The sequence below is a fragment of the Lasioglossum baleicum genome, chromosome 13, assembly GCF_051020765.1.
Source record: "Lasioglossum baleicum chromosome 13, iyLasBale1, whole genome shotgun sequence".
Taxonomy (NCBI): Eukaryota; Metazoa; Arthropoda; class Insecta; order Hymenoptera; family Halictidae; genus Lasioglossum; species Lasioglossum baleicum.
In genome coordinates, this window is record NC_134941.1 from 8,965,637 (window position 1) to 8,983,487 (window position 17,851).

The 17,851-nt window shown below is 41.4% G+C and overlaps 1 protein-coding gene across 2 annotated transcripts; it reads right to left on the reverse strand.

Annotated features, from left to right (window-relative positions):
* Positions 1-594: 594 nt before the first annotated feature.
* On the reverse strand, positions 595-3,457 carry LOC143214836 (aminomethyltransferase, mitochondrial). Of its 2 annotated transcripts, XM_076436299.1 has the most exons (6): positions 3,296-3,450; positions 2,621-3,161; positions 1,838-2,178; positions 1,426-1,745; positions 1,280-1,362; positions 595-1,165 (listed from the first exon to the last, which is right to left on the reverse strand). In XM_076436299.1, the coding sequence occupies exons 2-6, from the start codon at positions 2,871-2,873 to the stop codon at positions 825-827; spliced, it is 1,338 nt and encodes a 445-aa protein (XP_076292414.1). In that variant the 5' UTR covers positions 2,874-3,161; positions 3,296-3,450; the 3' UTR covers positions 595-824. The 2 variants fall into 2 exon arrangements, with proteins under 2 accessions (XP_076292414.1, XP_076292413.1); XM_076436298.1 differs by having other exon boundaries at positions 2,621-3,457.
* Between the last annotated feature and the right edge of the window lie 14,394 nt (positions 3,458-17,851).

Here is a 17,851-nt window from a genome sequence, read left to right on the forward strand (position 1 = left end):
ATGGTGATGGCAGAGCAGCCAGATGGTCGATTTAGGAACTAAACAAAGGCCTCCGTACAGCGCCAATTGACGTAGTGGCAAAACGCTCAAACTGGTAGCCAAATTTACCGACAGTGGTTATCCGTTCATTTCAAGAAGATACAGCTAGATGGCGCTAGTAGTGAATATTTTTTTTATCAATATCTTTATTGCTATTAAGAGTAACAACAAAAATATAAAGGGCTTGAATCCACTCGGATCCATTAGCCACTTTTACACCGACCAAATACTTAGTCACTAAAATAAGTCGGTGTTTTCTTACGCTCTCTAGGATGTATTCTGGCTGGAGTAAGAAACAAAAGGCCATCGACATGATCTCGTCGATGCAGAAGACAAATCGTCACGACTTGGATCTGTGATTTACTGATTTGTATTTGGTTATCGGCAAATTTTTGGCTACCAGTTTGAGCGTTTTGCCACTACGTCAATTGGCGCTGTACGGTGGCCTTTGTTTAGTTCCTAAATCGACCATCTCGGCGCTGTCATCACCATTAATGGGGGTTGATTTGAATTAAAATCTGATGTTGAATGGGTTTCGTATGCTTCAATAATTAATAATAATAATAGCTCCAGTGTTCAAATGTTCCTGTGAGTTTTATTAAAAAGTTTTGCGAATTATTTACATGTATGCTATTTTATATACACAAAATACATTGTTATGAAGTGTATTTTGAAACCTATAAACATATGTGATTGCGCTATTTTCCTATACAACAATATAATATAAAAATAGGATATAAACTTTGTACCTCGTTTTTCATTTTACACACGAAACACACAACTGATTATTTAGCTGTGTTATAATAGTTCGCCTTGACGAAAGGCATCTTCGTCACAGTAGCTTTGTACGTTTTCCCCCGAACTTCGACTAAGACTCCTCCGCCATAGTGAGCTAATTCTGGGGGTATATAACCCATAGCAATGGGTCGTCCAAGGGTTGGACTCGGTCCACCGGAAGTCACTTTCCCAACGCGTTCCCCTTCCGGTGTCAATATGGCCGCCCCTTCCCTGGCCGGTGGACCTTGGCCCAACATCAGACCAATTCGTTTCTTCCTGATTCCTGATTTGATCTGTGATAGTATCCTTTGGGCACCGGGGAAATTTTCTTCTGCCCTTCTCCTTTTGGCTGAAAGAAAATTACAAGTCGTGAATCATAATACTTATCTTCATTTCTATATCCTTAACCTTTTCGTAAATTATTCTTTACAAAGAACAATTTAAATCACAATTTTCCACTAACCTATTAGCCAAGTAAGCCCAGCTTCAACAGGGGTAGTTTCCTCGTCAATATCGTGCCCGTACAAGCAAAGACCAGCGTCAAGCCTACAAAAATTTCACAATTTATCTGATTGTTCACAAACTGTTTATCTTGCAATTGCATTTTACCTCAGGCTATCCCTAGCTCCTAGACCAGCCAATTTTGTATCAGACGTCTCCACAATCCTCTGGACCAAACTGTTCGCGACCTTCGCCGGCACAGATATCTCAAAACCATCTTCTCCTGTATATCCACAACGAGATATTCTAACTCGACTTCCAAACACATCGGTTTCCACACTGTTCATGAATCTCAGCTCTTTCAGATCGATATTCACGTATTGTTGGAGAACGGCCGCTGATGTTGGGCCCTGCAAGGCTACCAGACCTTGTTTCAGGGGGTCTAGGACTTCCAGGTTCACTGATTTCCCTTGAGATTTGAATTCTTCCTGGTTTAACAAATCGAAATTAGGCTTCGTATTTGATCCTGTCAGTTTGGGAGGTTATATTAATCCGATATTATCAATAAAAATACTCGTACCTGCTTCTGGCTCAGTAATAACGAATCCTCGTCCCTCCTTCCAGCATTGGACACGACGAAGTACTTATCGTCGTCGTCCTTCGTAATAATCAGGTCATCCAAAATGCCTCCATTAGCGTTAGTAAACACGGTGAGCACCGCGCAACCCTTCTTCAAGTTCTTCAGATCGCTGGTAGTCAAAGATTCCAAAAAATCGGTAGCACTATTCCCAGAGACTTTGGTCTGCATCATGTGGCCCACGTCGAACAATGACGCAAACGTCCTTGTATGCTGATGGGACGCTGCTATCGCCTCTTGATATTGCACAGGCAGCAGCCATCCCGAAAAGTTGACTATTTTGCCTGAAAAAGAGAAACTTCAAGCAAACTTTCTAACGTATTCTACTAATACAGTTAATTGCGACGACATTTCGGAAGAAAATCCTCGCAGTTTAGGCTAGCTAAATGCATTAGCAACGTTTCAACATATTCTTCAGTTTCATCCATTTTCGTTTTGCACTTTAACTACTATTCCGAAAATTTTACTAACGTAATGGAAAAATAAGCGAATTATCGAGGAGCAAACGAGGACTGCAAATATCAAGCCAGCAACTTTGAAAATATTCTACAAAGTTCCGCTTTGGTTGCAACGGTAGCTAACAATAAGTTGCAACAAGTTTGCAAAGTAACTACCCAGCGCAGGGGTTGCAAGATCTCTCTGCAGACTTGCTGTTTTCTTAAATAGTCATTGTGCCGGGGTAGAAGATGCGAATATTCTCTTTTTAATGGTTATAGTGTACATTACCACGGTTTTCCACGTGCAAGTCGTACAAGCAGGTCTTCCTTGGCTCTGGCGTCGGCTTCTCCGTCGTCGACAAACAACGAGCGCCGAAACGCTCGACGGAATCGATCAAACACCTCGAGGAGTCAGGCTTCCAGTTGCTCGTTCGGCTAATCGCCAGTCCGCAGAATGCCCGGCCACTTCCGGCCAGGTTCTCGAGGCATCTCTCGAAACAGTCCAGGCAAACCGATCTCCCTTGTGCACCGAAACGGAACATCGTCTTTCGTCGCGATCGTTTCGTCGCACACTATCTCGCGAAATGCTGGTGCTCTCTTCTAGTACTGTCTCTCACTCGATGACCCCGCTGACACGGCTCACAGACTCGGATTCACGGTCGAAAATCGTGACGCAAACGGGTCGGACTGTTTTCGGTTCGAGGGGGCATCTGGATCAGATGGGAAATGGAGTAGTGATGGGGCTATAGTGCTCGGAGGGACCGAATGTCAAGGTCATCTTTAGTGGTGTGCGATTTTAACGGGACTTTTTTTAATCGCTTTGTTCTAACCTACCAGTAACAGGAAAAATAAGAAAATCTGAGGGGAGGAGCCTAATCGACAAGTTCACTTAAATTCTTATAGCGACATAACTTTAATTATAAAGAATAATTTATTATATTAATTTTACTTGAACATATCCTACCATTTCACGCGATCGCCTCTTCCATTGTGACTTCTGAAATTTTTCTGGTAATAAAAAAGGTGTTTCCTAGACAGTTTGACACCAGTACTGAATTTTCGAGTAATTGATTGAACCGCTTTTGTGGTGTCTGGTGCCCGAAAGACCCGTCCGTTACATGTTGCAACGGGAGAAAGATAACGGGAAGCGATAAGTAGATATTTTCTTGCACGATAGACGCCAGGAATAGTGAGTTATCATTATTTTCGAGCGTAAGAGAGGTCAGCATGCCGTTAATGTTAAGTAGGAAGCGATAATTGCCGTTGCTGTGTGGAAGGATTGTCGTCGGTTGGGAAACGCGTGACAACACGAGGGATAAGTTGATAATAGTCACGAGACTCAGAACACGTCGGATGCTTATTAAATTTTTATTGTACCACGTAATAATAATATTAATAATAATTAATAATAATAATAAAGATAATAGTAATAATCGCAATAATCATCATCGCAATAATAAATCGTGATAATAATGTCAATAATAAATGTTAATAATAATAACTAATAATAATAATAATAATAATCATTCGTCGTCGTAATAATAGCAATAGTTATTTTTTTTTCGTTTACTAATAATGACAATTCATCGTCGTCGGTAATAATCCAATGACAAACGTCAATATTTTTTTTTTATTTTCGTAATAGTAGCGTGTCGAACGGAGAAACGACCCTAAAAAACGAAGACAGTATCAATTGTTCGTTCGTACATTTTGTAATTCAATAATTACTTTTATTTTATTTTTTTTAGTTCTTTTAGCTTCCGTCGTCTTATTCTTCTCGCTCGCGCTTTTCTCTTTTCGCATTTTTTTCACCATTTTAGTCTCATCTCTTACCACTTTCATCTCTCGCACCCTTCCACACTCGCATTCTCTCCCTCTCTTTCTCTCGCTATTTCTCGACTTGATTTTTTTTCTTTTTGAATTCTCGTTTTGCTTTCTCTCACACACACGCACACTTTTTCCCTCTGTCTCGTGTTTACGCAATTGGATGCAAAATGTCCCTACACAGTCCGACGAATGTGTGTGTGTGTTCTTAACGTTTAACCCATTTTTCCCTTTTACCATTCTCTCCCTCTCACTCTCTCGCTCTCACACACACGCTCTCTTTCTCTCTCCTCGTTTCTCTTCCGATCGATCGATTTTTTTTCATCCTCCGGGTCGTAAATATATAAATGTTGTTCTTATTTATTCTCTTTCTCTCGACGCTTCTTCGCTTTTCTCCGAGATCTTCGATCGCATCATCGCTATCGCTTTTGTTCTTCTCTTTTTTTTTTCTCCTTCGTTAGCGCTTTCATCCTCTTTGAAAAAAAATCCGCTATATTTTTTCCCACGTTTAAAACACGTTTCTTATGATTTTTTTTTCTTTGTTGACACGTTACACATTCACTCATATTGGTTGATCGGTTTTCTACTGGAGGGACTTCTGGGGGGATCGGGTGTGTGGTCTGGTAAAAATGGCGGTGTGATACGTTCTCCTGGGGGATTTCTGGAAACGTTGAGGGGGTGTGCCATTGTGGAAGTTACCTGTAAGGATGGGGATAGGGGGGTTGGTTTCTGGGAAAGGTGTGCTCAGGGGGAAACTGTAAAAGCAAAATCGGATTTGGGAACCGCGGCTGGGTAAAATGTAGGAACACTCTTGAGGAAAATGGATTATGCTACGGTGGAAACAGAAGGTTTTAGGACATTTGTGGCCCCTCCGGTCAACGGGTTTCTGAGATATCTGAATTTTGCTCGCGTTTCTACTAATTGATCCCCGGAATGTCCATGGTATTGCCAATTTTTGTCTGAACGAGCCGAAACGGGGGTTCTTCTCTATCAATTTCCGTTTTCTCTGCAGGGGTTGTTCTCTCGAATTGCGTCCGAAATATTCGTCGACCGAGGGACATTTCTTATATTTTATCTTTTTGTTCTGTTGAATTTACGGTGTCGAGAGCGTCGAAAATCGACAAACAGTCGCCTACACGATCGCGAGGGTGTAACAAATCGATTTTCTCGATCCGTGGTTGGAAAATTGCGATCGGGGGAAGAAAGTATACTGTCTCGTTTCCGCGATTTCTCGTCGCGCTCGTCCTACACGTTTTTTTTAATTTCTCGAATTTTCCTTCCTTTCTTCCTCTCTGTCTCTCTCTCCCACTCTTTCTTTCTCTCTTTCTCACTTTCTCTCTTTCTCTGCCTGAGTTTCTATTTTATATTTTTTGCTTGAAAGATTTTTGTTCTTTTTTGCCTCCGTATGTCGCCTCTCCTCCTCTGCTCGTCCTGGAACGCGACAATGCGCCCTTTCACGATGTCTCGAATCACGTTTTGTTTTGCATGGTGGTCTCATTGGGGGGAAGTTGTGGAAAATCGAAATGAAAACCGGATGTTTCTCGAAGACGGGGGTGGGGGCTTTCGTCGGAAATGGAAGTTTGATCGGGCGACATTGCCACGAACGAGGAAGCACATCGCGTACGCGTTCGCGTTTACTATTGTTTCATTATTTCATTTTTTTTTTTTCGTTAACGGTTTGCTCGTTATTATTTTTACTTCTATTTTGCACCGGATGTACGTATGCGCGCGCGTACATACATACATATATGTATATCTTTATATATAGATATATTGTTAACAATTTTTGCATTGTGATGTGTGTAGTACTTTATTATTCTTGCTATTTCTCCACTGTGGTCGGTCGTGTACGAACAGAGACCAAGGAATTGAGTCGTTTGTAAAAATTTGTCTGGTTGTATTTTTGCCTTTTGTTTTTGCCACGAAAAATTCTCTATTGCAATGATCTATTGTATACCGGGAAGAAAAAGAAAATCATTCCAGCGAACCCAAACTCTATTGCCTGCTATTGTTGTGTTTTTCAATCTATGCGCGTGATTCTTATTCGTTTCTATATATATATATTTTTTTGTGGTTTTGCGTATTGTCTCCGAAACATTTGTGTCCTGATGATTCCATTATTTTTTTTGTTTAATTTGCTTAATTTATCGTCGCATGTGCTCTCTACCATTCCGTTCTTTCTCGTTCCTTTCCATTTTTTGTTGGCCGTGAGGTTTTTTCAGTAATTTCTCTCAATTAATTTTTGTCCTTGACTTCGTTTTTTTGCTCGAGGGGAGGGGGACAATTTTTTGTTAACCTGTTTTTTTGTTAGGTTGCCTGCCGACGTGTGGTTGATTCTTTTGTTTCAACAGTGTGCAATCACCGTCAAGAAAAAAATTTTTTCTCTCAACTCTCGCATTCTCTCGCAATTCTCGTTCATCTCGCTTGCTTTCTTCCGTTCTCTCTCTTATACTCTCACTATTATTCGCTCTCCCTATATACTTCGAGTTCGATAATTTCGTCTAAAATTCCATTTTCGCCTTAACTATACACAATAATCATAATATATAATAATAATAATAATCACGACTCGAATACATCATCGATCACCTCCGAATATAGATACAATAATTTTTTTTTCTTCTTCAACTTCATCATCTCTTCCTCCAATCTCTCTTTCCACGCATTTTTTCATCCTTTTTTGTTCTCTCCCATTTTTTTTAAATCTCTCTCCGTCAACGTGTTTTCTTTTCCCGCCCTATACTCTATTTTTTTTTCTCTTACTCTCGCTCTCGCTTTCTCTTTCTCGTTCTCTCCCACTCTAACTCTCTATCTCTTTCTCTCTCTCTCTCTCATATTACATCTCACAATAATGATCGTTTAGGTCGTCGTATATCTATACATATACATATACATATACATATACATATATATATAATTTATAAAATGAAAATAGGTACAATTTTGGACGCTTTTCTTCGTCGAAAAAACGCTCCGAAAATTTCATTTTCGCTTAATAATGCCCATCGGTTGCGATTCTAGTCCACTTGGTAGTAAAATTTTGTTTAGTTTTTTCGCTCACACACTTTCATACCGCATACTCTCGAGTCTCATTCGCTTCTTTCAAAAAACTCATTCGCTCTTTGCTCAAAGCATACGTTCGCATTCACCCAATCACGCTGGATTTGTCCACTTAAGTACGCTCTCGCATTCACATTAATTTTTATCAGCATCGCTTTTTTTTTGCTCAACAAACACTCAAGCCGTTCTTCTTTCACTCAAAAAATTTCAGCGACGAACCGTCGCCGTCTCGCGATACGTATCAGCCTTTTTTCGCCTTCGTTTCTCGAAAAGACATGAAAAATTTTCGGCTGGCCAATCGCGTGCTTCCAGAATCGACGAGCCCTAAACCCGCGCGGCGCTCGCGATCAGAACAAAATTCATTTCGCCGTGTATGCGTGTGAAACGTTTTCATTCGGTATGACACGCTCTTCGCTTTTCCCTTAATTCTCTAATTGCTACGATGACGTGTGTCGCGTGTACTCTTTGAATCATATTTACACCAAGCGTGTTCGACTCGTAATTTCAAGCTCGCTGTGCTCTTCAAACCACTCTCGAACATCTCGAACCGTTATTTAATCCTAACTCGACCCCGTACAAGCTCGCCCGAGTGAAGCGTCCGGAGGATCCACTAAAATTTCGTGGCCCTAATCGCAGAAAAACTTCGAACGGTTTCCAACGATCGGTCCCGCGACACCGTGAGATCATTTTTCCGAATTTTACCGATAACAATTAAAAATTAAGCTACGCGGGACTCGATCTTGCCCCTCCGGATTCGATCCTCGGTCAAGCCCTACGTTGTCGACAGGAAGCCCGAAAGACGTTTTTTTCCATTATACACAACGCTTTTTGGCGTTCCTTCTATCCCGCGATCACACTGCGATTCACGAAAAAAACCCTGATCCGCAGTGTTCAATGGTATCGAACCCTTCGAGTATCCGAAAACACTGCTCTCCTCTGTGTCTCAACCTTACTCCTAAATAGCTGAAAATAACGTCTTTTTCCTCTTGTTCCTTTAGCAACGCAGTGTGTCGAGTTCACATCGTTTTGATATGTCTAAACGGAGAAGGGTGGGGGAGCCGCGTCTCAGACGGTCTTTTCCTCAAAGTATCAAAATTAAAATTTAAAACGTCTCTCTCGCTGTCGAGGAGACCATCCTCGAATTCGTTCACTTTTCTAGTTTCCGTCCGAAAAGAAACCGTAGTGAAACGGGGCTCCGTTACAAACTATAGTCGAATGAAATTTCTGATGCGACGCTGGAGACGCTGTTCGGCTCGCCGTCATCTTGAGAGACACGAGCGGAAGAACGTCCCCGCGGGATGATTGGCTCGCATGGATCGCTTTTAAATTAGTCGATTCCCGATACCAAAGTGGCTAATCTCATCGAACACTGCCCCCCGAGTCGGTAGACAATGACTTTCGGGATCTGAAATTGTTCCTCCGCGGTTATTCGTCGCACGGATATCGGTTCCGTCGCACGGAAGCACCCGCTGACGAACTTACATTTAGCGTTAACAACGATGGTAGAAAAGAAAACGTAACCGGAAAACGCCTTTCGTCGTTTATTCCCGACGTGTGAATTTACATCCTAGACAGAGACGCGTGTTTCGTTACATTTCGTTTTTTTCGTATTTCTTTCATTTCTTTTGTTTCGTTTTGATCCGGGTGCATTGTTGTTCGCGTACACCACGACAAAAAGGCTTCTCGCGATTTCTACAAAATTTTCAGTTCATCTCATCTCGTTTCGCAGCTCTTGTGTACCATATATAATTTACCGTTACTCGCAATCATCGAAAAGGGGTTTTGCTCTTTCTCCTAGATATTGCATCATCATCACATGTATATATGCTCATCATACATAGAACCATTTAATGAGAAATCCTACACAATGCGGAACTCGCTCGTAACCGAAAGAGACTGGTGTACGAATTTGATCGTTTCGTCTTTTTCACATTACTCTCGCTATATTATTTTTTTACGTTTTTTGCTTAAGTATTATTTCGCTCTCGCTTTTCTTATACTCCTCCCACTCTTTCTCTCTCGCTATAATCTCCCGCCTTCTTTCTCTCTCTCTCTGCTTCTATACACAGATTTTCTCTTCTCCCTAGCTCTTTTCGCTTGTTTTTCCAGGATTTACAGATTTTAAACATATTTATACTTCTAGCTTTACGATTTCGTTTCTGTACCTGTATTATTTCTTTTTTTTTTATTTATATATTTATGCTTTTGTATTGCGCGTCGACCATTTCCGAAATTCGAAATTGCAAACGCTGCTCACTACGTACGCGGCGCTTCGAGGATTCATTTCTTTTTAAATAATTCTGTAATATATACGGCATCTTCGAACTTTCCGTTTGAAACTCGGCGCGGTGATCGACGTCGTTGGATCCCGATCCTGGAGATCGAACGGCGTCGTCGCCGCTAGCAAAGAAATTTAGTGTTTCTCGTTATCGCACTCAGGATGTTCAACCGTTCCCTCAGTATACTTTCAATCGCTCGCCACTGCTCCTCGCCTCGGTTCCTTCGTTTCAAAAAATTCTAGATCATGGTGACCGTGGATCACCGATGAAATCACCGATCCACGGTTTTCTCGCGGAGACGAGGAGCGATCGAAACAGTTACCTCGCTCGCCGATCGACAGTAGGCTCGCATCAAGAATCGATAGCGATAACTAATAATAGTGGTAATAGTAGCAATATCGTTAACTAATGATAATTAATAGCGATAACTGATAACGCCGCGAGTCACCGATGGAAGCGCGCTCCATCTTTCTCTCGGTTTATCGATCCTCCAAGCTGTTCCCTGTTTTTCGTTGTCATTGTTCGTATTATCGATGGCGCGCTTCCGTCGTCTCGACGACAGGACGATAATAGGTAACGATAATATTTAATAAATGCACGTGTCCTAAATTTCCGTGTGACAATCGTCAGCGTATTTCAGAGATTTGTTTCACTCTCTATAGTTGGGCCGTCGATCATGATCGACGTCGAGGAACCACTTGATTACGAGACAAATGTTATCGCTCTAACGGTAAAGATAGTAGTAAAATTAAATCAGTGATAATAAAAAAGAAAGAGAAAAAAAATAGTGATTGGGGGGGGGGGAACAAGGAGAACTAACGATGGTCGGACTGCCACGAAAAAACAAAGAAAAAAAAACAAGCGGACCTTGTGTGTGTGCGTGTGTATTTGTTTTATGTTTAACTTAACGGCGTTGGTGACGATGATATATCTCTCGTGACGATGACGATGACGTACGTGGTAGTAACTAAGGTCGTTAATAGTAATAGTAGTAGCAACTAAATAGTACGGGGGTATTAAAAGTAATCAAAAGTGATAAAAACTATATAAACTGTATCATATGTACCGTGTTGTCTCGTGTCTATGCTCACTAAAGACGATAGTAAGTAGTGTAGCAAGGGAACGTTGGCGTACACCCGATTAAGTGTGTACCACCCGGTTACTATAAAAGTCGGAACAACGAACTAGGACCGAGAAACTATCTAGCTTCGAGATTGTTTTAATTAATAAAAGGAAAATAGACGAAACTCGATGAGGAAGATTGAACCGGTCGCGAAACAAGATGGAGAGTATTTGAAGTATAGTTAACAGTCGACGGGCTCGTGTAGGCGAACGACCAATATACAAAAAGAAAAGAAACGCATAATTTCCGTGAAACCGGCGACCTCAGCACGCCATTTTCTACGTGAATAGTAACTAAAGAACCGTAGTTTTGTTTGTGTTACACGCTGCACGCGGCTCCGTGTCTCCTAACACTAATTAACCCGCGAGCCGCGTCAACAGCACGCTAATTACACGATAAAAACGATTAATCAATAAGAGGCAGTAACTAATCGTAAAATCCTTAGCCTGTCGCTTCGTCCTTCGTTTTTAACCAATTCTGACTAGCAAACGTAACTCGACGCGGTGTTTTATACCCGTCGATCGACTCCTTTTCCTGTTTTTCTTCCGAAGTATGTTCAAAAATTTGTTTTTAGTTAATTCTGTGGCTGACGTAGGAACCACTGTTGAACAGTGCGACGATCGACGAATAAAAACGTTGCGAACACGAGCGAAGAGTACACGGAGGAATTTTTATTTTATTTTTGGAGTGGAGCCTCCAGTTTCGATTTTAGTTTTTGCCTTTTTGAATGTTGTAGAAAATTGTCTACAATTTAAAATTACAATGCAATTTAAGAAGAATTTCTTATAAAATGTAAAATGGATTTTGTTTTATTTTGGAGCCTAATAAAATCCAAATGGAGCAAAGAAATCTTTATAGTACAAGAAAATCTATAATTTGATATATCAAATAATTACAATGAAATAAAAAAAATACTTTTTTGCAGTATTCATTTCTTGACAAATTGTTTAAGACAAGCTATAAAAAAAATTGATGATTTTCCTTCCGTACTCTTCGAGCTCGAACGAGGATGTGAATGGTATACACAAACGGGGAAGAGGAACGTTTTTCTTTGACGAGTCCTCGATCGACGAACACGCTCGCGCGATTTATCTGCGAAAAAGGGAAAAAGCGAGGATCCTTCCACGATAAAATCATCCTACTAATAACAGCTACGTAATGATAATAGTAAAAAGTAATTACTTAACAAACGACGCGAGTGTCAGTAGTAGTGGCGTACGAAAATCGTAGCTCTCTATCTCTCAGTCGTACGAATACAATTAAAAATTACAGGGAAGACATCTATACGAAAAATAAAAAAAAGGCGACGAAAGGCCGCGCTAAAAAACAAATTTTTCGACTATCGTCGCTCTTCGACGAACATTATTCCCGCGTGAACCGAATTGCAAAAAGGAAAACTATAGACTGAGAAAAATTCCGCGACTTTTTCATTCCTTAGACGTTCAACGTTACGTTACCGGCTCCGCTCGTGTATAAATAAGTGTACAAATAATATATAATATTTAACGAGAATAACTATATATATATATATAAATCTATGTGTGCGTGTTCGTGTATACAAGTATATATTTATATATTTATATATGTATAAAAAATGGGGAAAAGACTAAACAGAAAAAAAAGGAGAATCTCGAAACGTGGCGACTACCTCTTTTTACCACCGATTCTTCGTCGATGTTGTTCGCGCTTCATCGATCTTTTCCTCAAGATCAAGATCGTCATGATCTTTTTTGTTCGCGGCTTGGATTTTTCATCTTTTTGATTCCTTGACTTAATTTTCGTTACGCTCTTTAAAATACGCCTCCAATTGCCCTCTAACAATTTGTTTACAATTAACTAATTAATAACTAATAGCGATAATAGTAGCAATAATGATAATAATAATAGCAGTAATAATAGCAATAATAATAATAGTGGGTTTACCGCGGTATCGAAATCTGCTTGGGTCGTCCGTCGAATCCTCGAATCGCAAATTTATAATTTTTCCTCCGAGAATTGTTTATGTTTTTCACTCATTCTTACGTCCAGGAAAAATTGAATTTCGATTTCGAACAGATCGCGATCGAGAATCCGACAACCGTCCCTCAGCCAGAAAGCATGAATGGGCAGGAATTTTACAAAATACAAGGAAAAATCAGAACTCGACTCGAAAAACAACAACAATATTATCATCGAAGATTTGTTCGAAAGCTTCATTCGCACCGTACATCCATTACTTTTTTTTCGATTTTGGAAGAGTGTCGTTTTTTTAGCTCTCATACAAGGATCGACCGGACTTTGGCCGACATATATTTTTTTTTTTTAACTTGTGATACAACGAAAAGAGGCTACTTGTGTTTTTTGTCAACAACGCGGATATTTTTTCGTGTACGGTCCCGTTGGCCCATTTTGTTCTCTTCCAAGCGTCGAGCCCTCGACGATCTTCCTCTATCGCAATTTTTTTTTTCTTTACCAATCTCGATCGTTCTCTCGATCGAATTCACTTTTTTCCGTTAATAATAAATAAGTACCGATTTTGGTACCACTCCTTTTTGGCACCGATTTTTGTACCATTTTTTGACTAGAATCGAATTCGAAATGGAAGATCCGGGCGGGACATTTTCAGTGGAATTCCGGAAACGGGCCCGACGGAACCGGAAGTGCGTCGGTATAATTTGCCCAAAAGGGGACTTCGACCAAACTCAATCGATACCATTAAACCTTGTGCACGCACATTTTCGTCGCATCGTGCTAGACTGCCGTTTTACCACCAATTGCTTCGCGGTTTCTCTCGATTGCGTCTGATAGAATATTTATATAATAGGTTATTCTCCTCTGTTTCTTCTTCATTGGAGACGATAGAAACGCGACGAAAACGGGCGCCGAAAATTAACGATAATCTGCGCTTGTGTGTTATACTCGGTAACTAACCGCACGTAAAACGTCTGAAATCTGAAACTCAACTTTGCCATTTTTTAGTTTTCTTCTTCTCATTCGAAGCCCCACGTCGGTCGTCGTCCGCCACCGCATCGCCATCGAACGTCCATTTTATTCGAGATAAGTATATTTCAACGATTATTCCTCAAGTCTCATTTTTAAAAATGAATTCAACTCTCTTATTATCTTTGTTGAATACAAATTTTTTCAATAATCAAGGAGAAGGTCCTCAATATATTTTTCAAATAGAATATTTTGAGAATTTTTGTGTTCTAACATTTTAACATATCACAGATAAAAATGAGTTCGAACATTCATTTTCTTTGTTAAATTATGCAAAAGGAGTTTTCGAGTACTAAGAAATTTTTCAATATCTTGTTCAAATCTCAAAATATTTTTTTCTCCATTATCATTGATTCATTTCTTTTTCCTCGTCGAGGACCTCTTCCACAAAGAACAATTTTGTCGCACCCTCTGGAGGGGAGATTTTTGTAGAGCTCGTCAAAACCAATTTTGGTAATTTCCTAAATGGATCGTTCGTGTCCTGTCAATGACTCGTAGCTAATTTGTCATGGCAAATCGATGCATCGAGGGGGGGGGGGGGCGAACCAGAAACGACCGGCGTCGGCCTGAAATCCACAACTTATTTATCGCGAACGAATTGGAAACAATGCGTATACGTGAAATTCTGGGGGAGATTGGGCTCTGAGGGGGATTACCCTTTAGGGATAGGGACTCTGTGGATGGGTTGATCTGTAGGGACGGGTGGCGGGGTATTTTTGTATTTGTGTTGAAAGCAACGTCATAAGTGAAGTAACTGAACGCTGCACTCGAAAGACTAATGAAAAACCGGGGAGACCTGAACGATCGTCGCCTCGCCCCGCTCTCAAAAAGTCACGCGAACCTCGCACGACCGTTTCCAAAAACGATCGGTAACGAGGCTTGGCCACTTCGAGACAAAACTCGCTTTTCTCTTCTTTTCTTTCAATATTATTTTTTTGTGTCCGCCGATGTTAGCAGAACGATTTGTGCAAAATGGCGATACGCGACGCTCGTTCAGGCACCCTCCGATCCGCGTCCGAGTCCCACAGTCCTTGTTTTCTCTTCCGTAGTGAGTGCCTCCGCGATTTATCGAATAAAAGGCGACGCTTTGTGCCAGCGATCGCACCTGTCCTTACATAGAGTTGTGTCGAGTACGTTTAATTAATAATTATGCGTGTATGCGTGGTTACGGTTAACTGTTAATTAACTTGACTTGACAAACGGTTACGGTACTGTAATTAATTAATTATTATCTGTTAGTTTAAATATGCGACTGACTGACCCATCTCTCCTCTCCATCTCTCTTTCTCTACCCTCTCTCTCACCCTACTCTCTCTCTCCTCTCTCCTCTCATTCCTGCTTCACCTATTCGGAGTATACGACGTACACACGTTGCCTAAACTACGGACACTTAGTACACTTATTAGCATATTTATTCTGTTAAATATGGAACGGGATACGGGGGCTTGATTTTCGAGAACGGCGGTCTGGAAGGGGGGGTTGAAAATTTGCAATTTCCGAATTTCAACAATTTCTTTTTGTCAGAGATTTTTCTTCGGGTTTGGACCGCTCGTTCCTCGGCCTGGAGTTTTTCAAACTCGAAAGACATTTTTTCGAAGGTTCTGCCGAGATTCAGGGAGGTCGAAGGAAGTTCTGCGTATGAAATGAATCCGGTACGTCCGGTTGTCCCGGGACTGACTGTAAACACTGAAAAAGACCACGTGCTTCCTGTATACTTACTTAGTTAACTGTTTACTGCGGTACACTTGTAATTACTGCTCTACCATAGTACTACTAGTTGTGAGTTATATTTGAGAACGATTGTTTAACTGTAACGGAAAACCCTGACGAAGGCACCCACTCAACGGACTCCTCGACATCTTTCATCGATTCTTTCCGCAATTATCCATATTTGGTATTTCATAAAAATTTTGTACCTATCGTTTGTCAACTAATTTTACCATCTGCTCTCGGAGAGGCGCTGATTCGATTACAATTCAGTTGGACGGTTTGATAGATTGCTTCTATTCATTCAGCCACGGTGATCTAATTGAAGAATGGTTGGACTCGGTCTTTCACCTCGGACACGCATACGGGGGGTAGTCACAGGGGCCAGGGTAACGAAAACACATTTCCGTAAACAAAAATTTGGAGAATATTTTGAAAAGAGTTATCTGGCTCCTCGCGAAACCCTGAACACCCTAACGTCAAGGATCTTCGGTTCCAACGAGGAGCCAATCGCGGTGGGTTCGCAGGTTCGTCGCCGACGATCTCTACCGATTCACGTGTGACGCCTAATTGATCTCTGATTCACGGCACGTTACTACTCTGCTCGAGTTTCTACATGATCGCGTTCGAATCGCGGCCGGAATTTCGAATTTCCGTCTCTAACACGTTCCACCGAAAAAACAAGTGTGCCCAGAACGTTGCCAAAAATTTCGAGAATTTCGAAAGCGTACAGTTTCATTTGTTAGAGATTCGAGGCCGAAATCGAGAAATTTGTGTTTGCCGAAAAATTTTCCATTGATTTTGGGTATCAGCTCGCGGAACAGAACGCAAAGTCGTTCTTCAAACTCCGGGGATGATTTCGCAGGCCTCCATCTCGTTGTGAACAACGCGTAGAGGATCGGTTTGCGCGTTTCCGAATGGATCACGGGGTTTGGATCGATCGACCTTGAACCCGTGATGGATAAACGCGTCCTCCTCAAGCGTCTCGGTGACGGCGAACGCGAACCCACCGCCTCGCCAGCTATGCCTCTTCATTATATAGTGGACATTGAAACAACTTATTCCGGTTTTTAATCACGGAGGCTCGGTCAGGGACACCGCGTGAAAACGCGAATGCCGCCGAGGCGCTCGCACTGCTAGACTGTCGGTTTTATCATATGCTGCGCACTTACGATACACACTGCCACGAATATCCACATACGTGTCTCGTCTTTTTTTGCTAATTTTTCGCACCCTCTCTCTCTCTCTCTCTCGCTCTCTTCCTCTCCTCCTCCTGCTCTATCTCTAGCTCCTGCTATTTTTGCTGTTTCACTGACGTGCTTGGAACGTCTGTACTATTGCTGCATTACATGCCTCTTTCAACAGATATTTTTGTGCTTTCTCTCTCCGTCTCTATGTCTCTCTTCTCTATCTCGCCAGACTGTGACGTCTCGGGGATCGATAAGAGCGCGCGACCGTACGTGGTATATTCGTCGTGAGATTATTTCATTAAAAAATTAAAACCCGATCGAAAACAAATCAACGGTTTTTGCTTGTAAAGCCGCGAATTCGGAACAACGGCTCTCCTCCTAACGCCGTTGTGTGCCTAATCTGCTTAGGATGATGTTCGGTTTCGTTATTACACTTGGGCTGTCGGTCTATCGTTGTTGCTGTACTACGGACCTAGTCTCGTCGAGATAATAAACCTGTTTGCAAGCGGTCTATTGTTCGCTCTTTTATCTCGACGAGGATCCTGCCGTCCAGCTTTATAGATCAACGCCGACGAATCTGCAAAAATTTGCGAAACTCGCCGAGCGTCTCGTCACGTCCGGGTTTCTTGGATAGTCAAGTCCGGGGTTTTTTTTAACTCTCTCTCTCTCTCGTCATCGGTTCTGCATCCAAACGTATGCCAAAAGCCGCGAGTCTCGATTTCAAACATCTCCACTGTGTTCTGTTCTCGCTTATTCTCCCGTCGAGCGAATCGTTTTTGTTTAATTTTGATCGTAAAAAAAAATGACCGCAACGACGATCACCAATGGGTGATCGAACGATTTTCTCTCCGCTGATAAAAGCGAGAACGAACCGGATGCTCAAATTCGCTGATCACGCGACGGATCCCGACCGCGCGCGGACATCTCCACAACGGCTCGGTAGTAAACGTTTCGATTCTCTGTTCCGCGATTCACGCTGGTGAACGCGCTTTTTCACTCTGATGACAAAAGGTACCGTGTCTCTTTATTTATTAGTATATACTTTGCTCGAAAAATGTTTCATATAGATATATGGCCGAATCGAATCGTTCTGAATGATGAAATTTTGTGTTCTCTCTATTTATCCGTCTGTCTTTCTTTCTCTCTCTCTCTCTCTATCGATCTCTCATTTCAAAGTATCCGGTTTTGAAGATTTGTATAGCTCGAAAAAGGTTCCGTTTTCTCTCTCGTTTTCATTATATCGTTTTTTGTTTGGCTCTAAATCGACAATTTACAAAATCAATTGGCTTTACATATCCGTAGCGTGTGTAGTTAAAGTGTAGCAGAGTGTGTAATAGTGTAGGAAGTCTGTAAAAAAC

Coding starts and splice junctions, on each gene's coding strand:
- LOC143214836 (XM_076436298.1), bottom strand. CDS start 2,873: ATGTTCCGTTTCGGTGCACAAGGGAGATCGGTTTGCCTGGACTGTTTC. Junction 2,179..2,620: donor CTTGCACGTGGAAAACCGTG/GTAATGTACACT, acceptor TCTCTTTTTCAG/GCAAAATAGTCAACTTTTCG. Junction 1,166..1,279: donor TGGGCTTACTTGGCTAATAG/GTTAGTGGAAAA, acceptor ATTTTCTTTCAG/CCAAAAGGAGAAGGGCAGAA.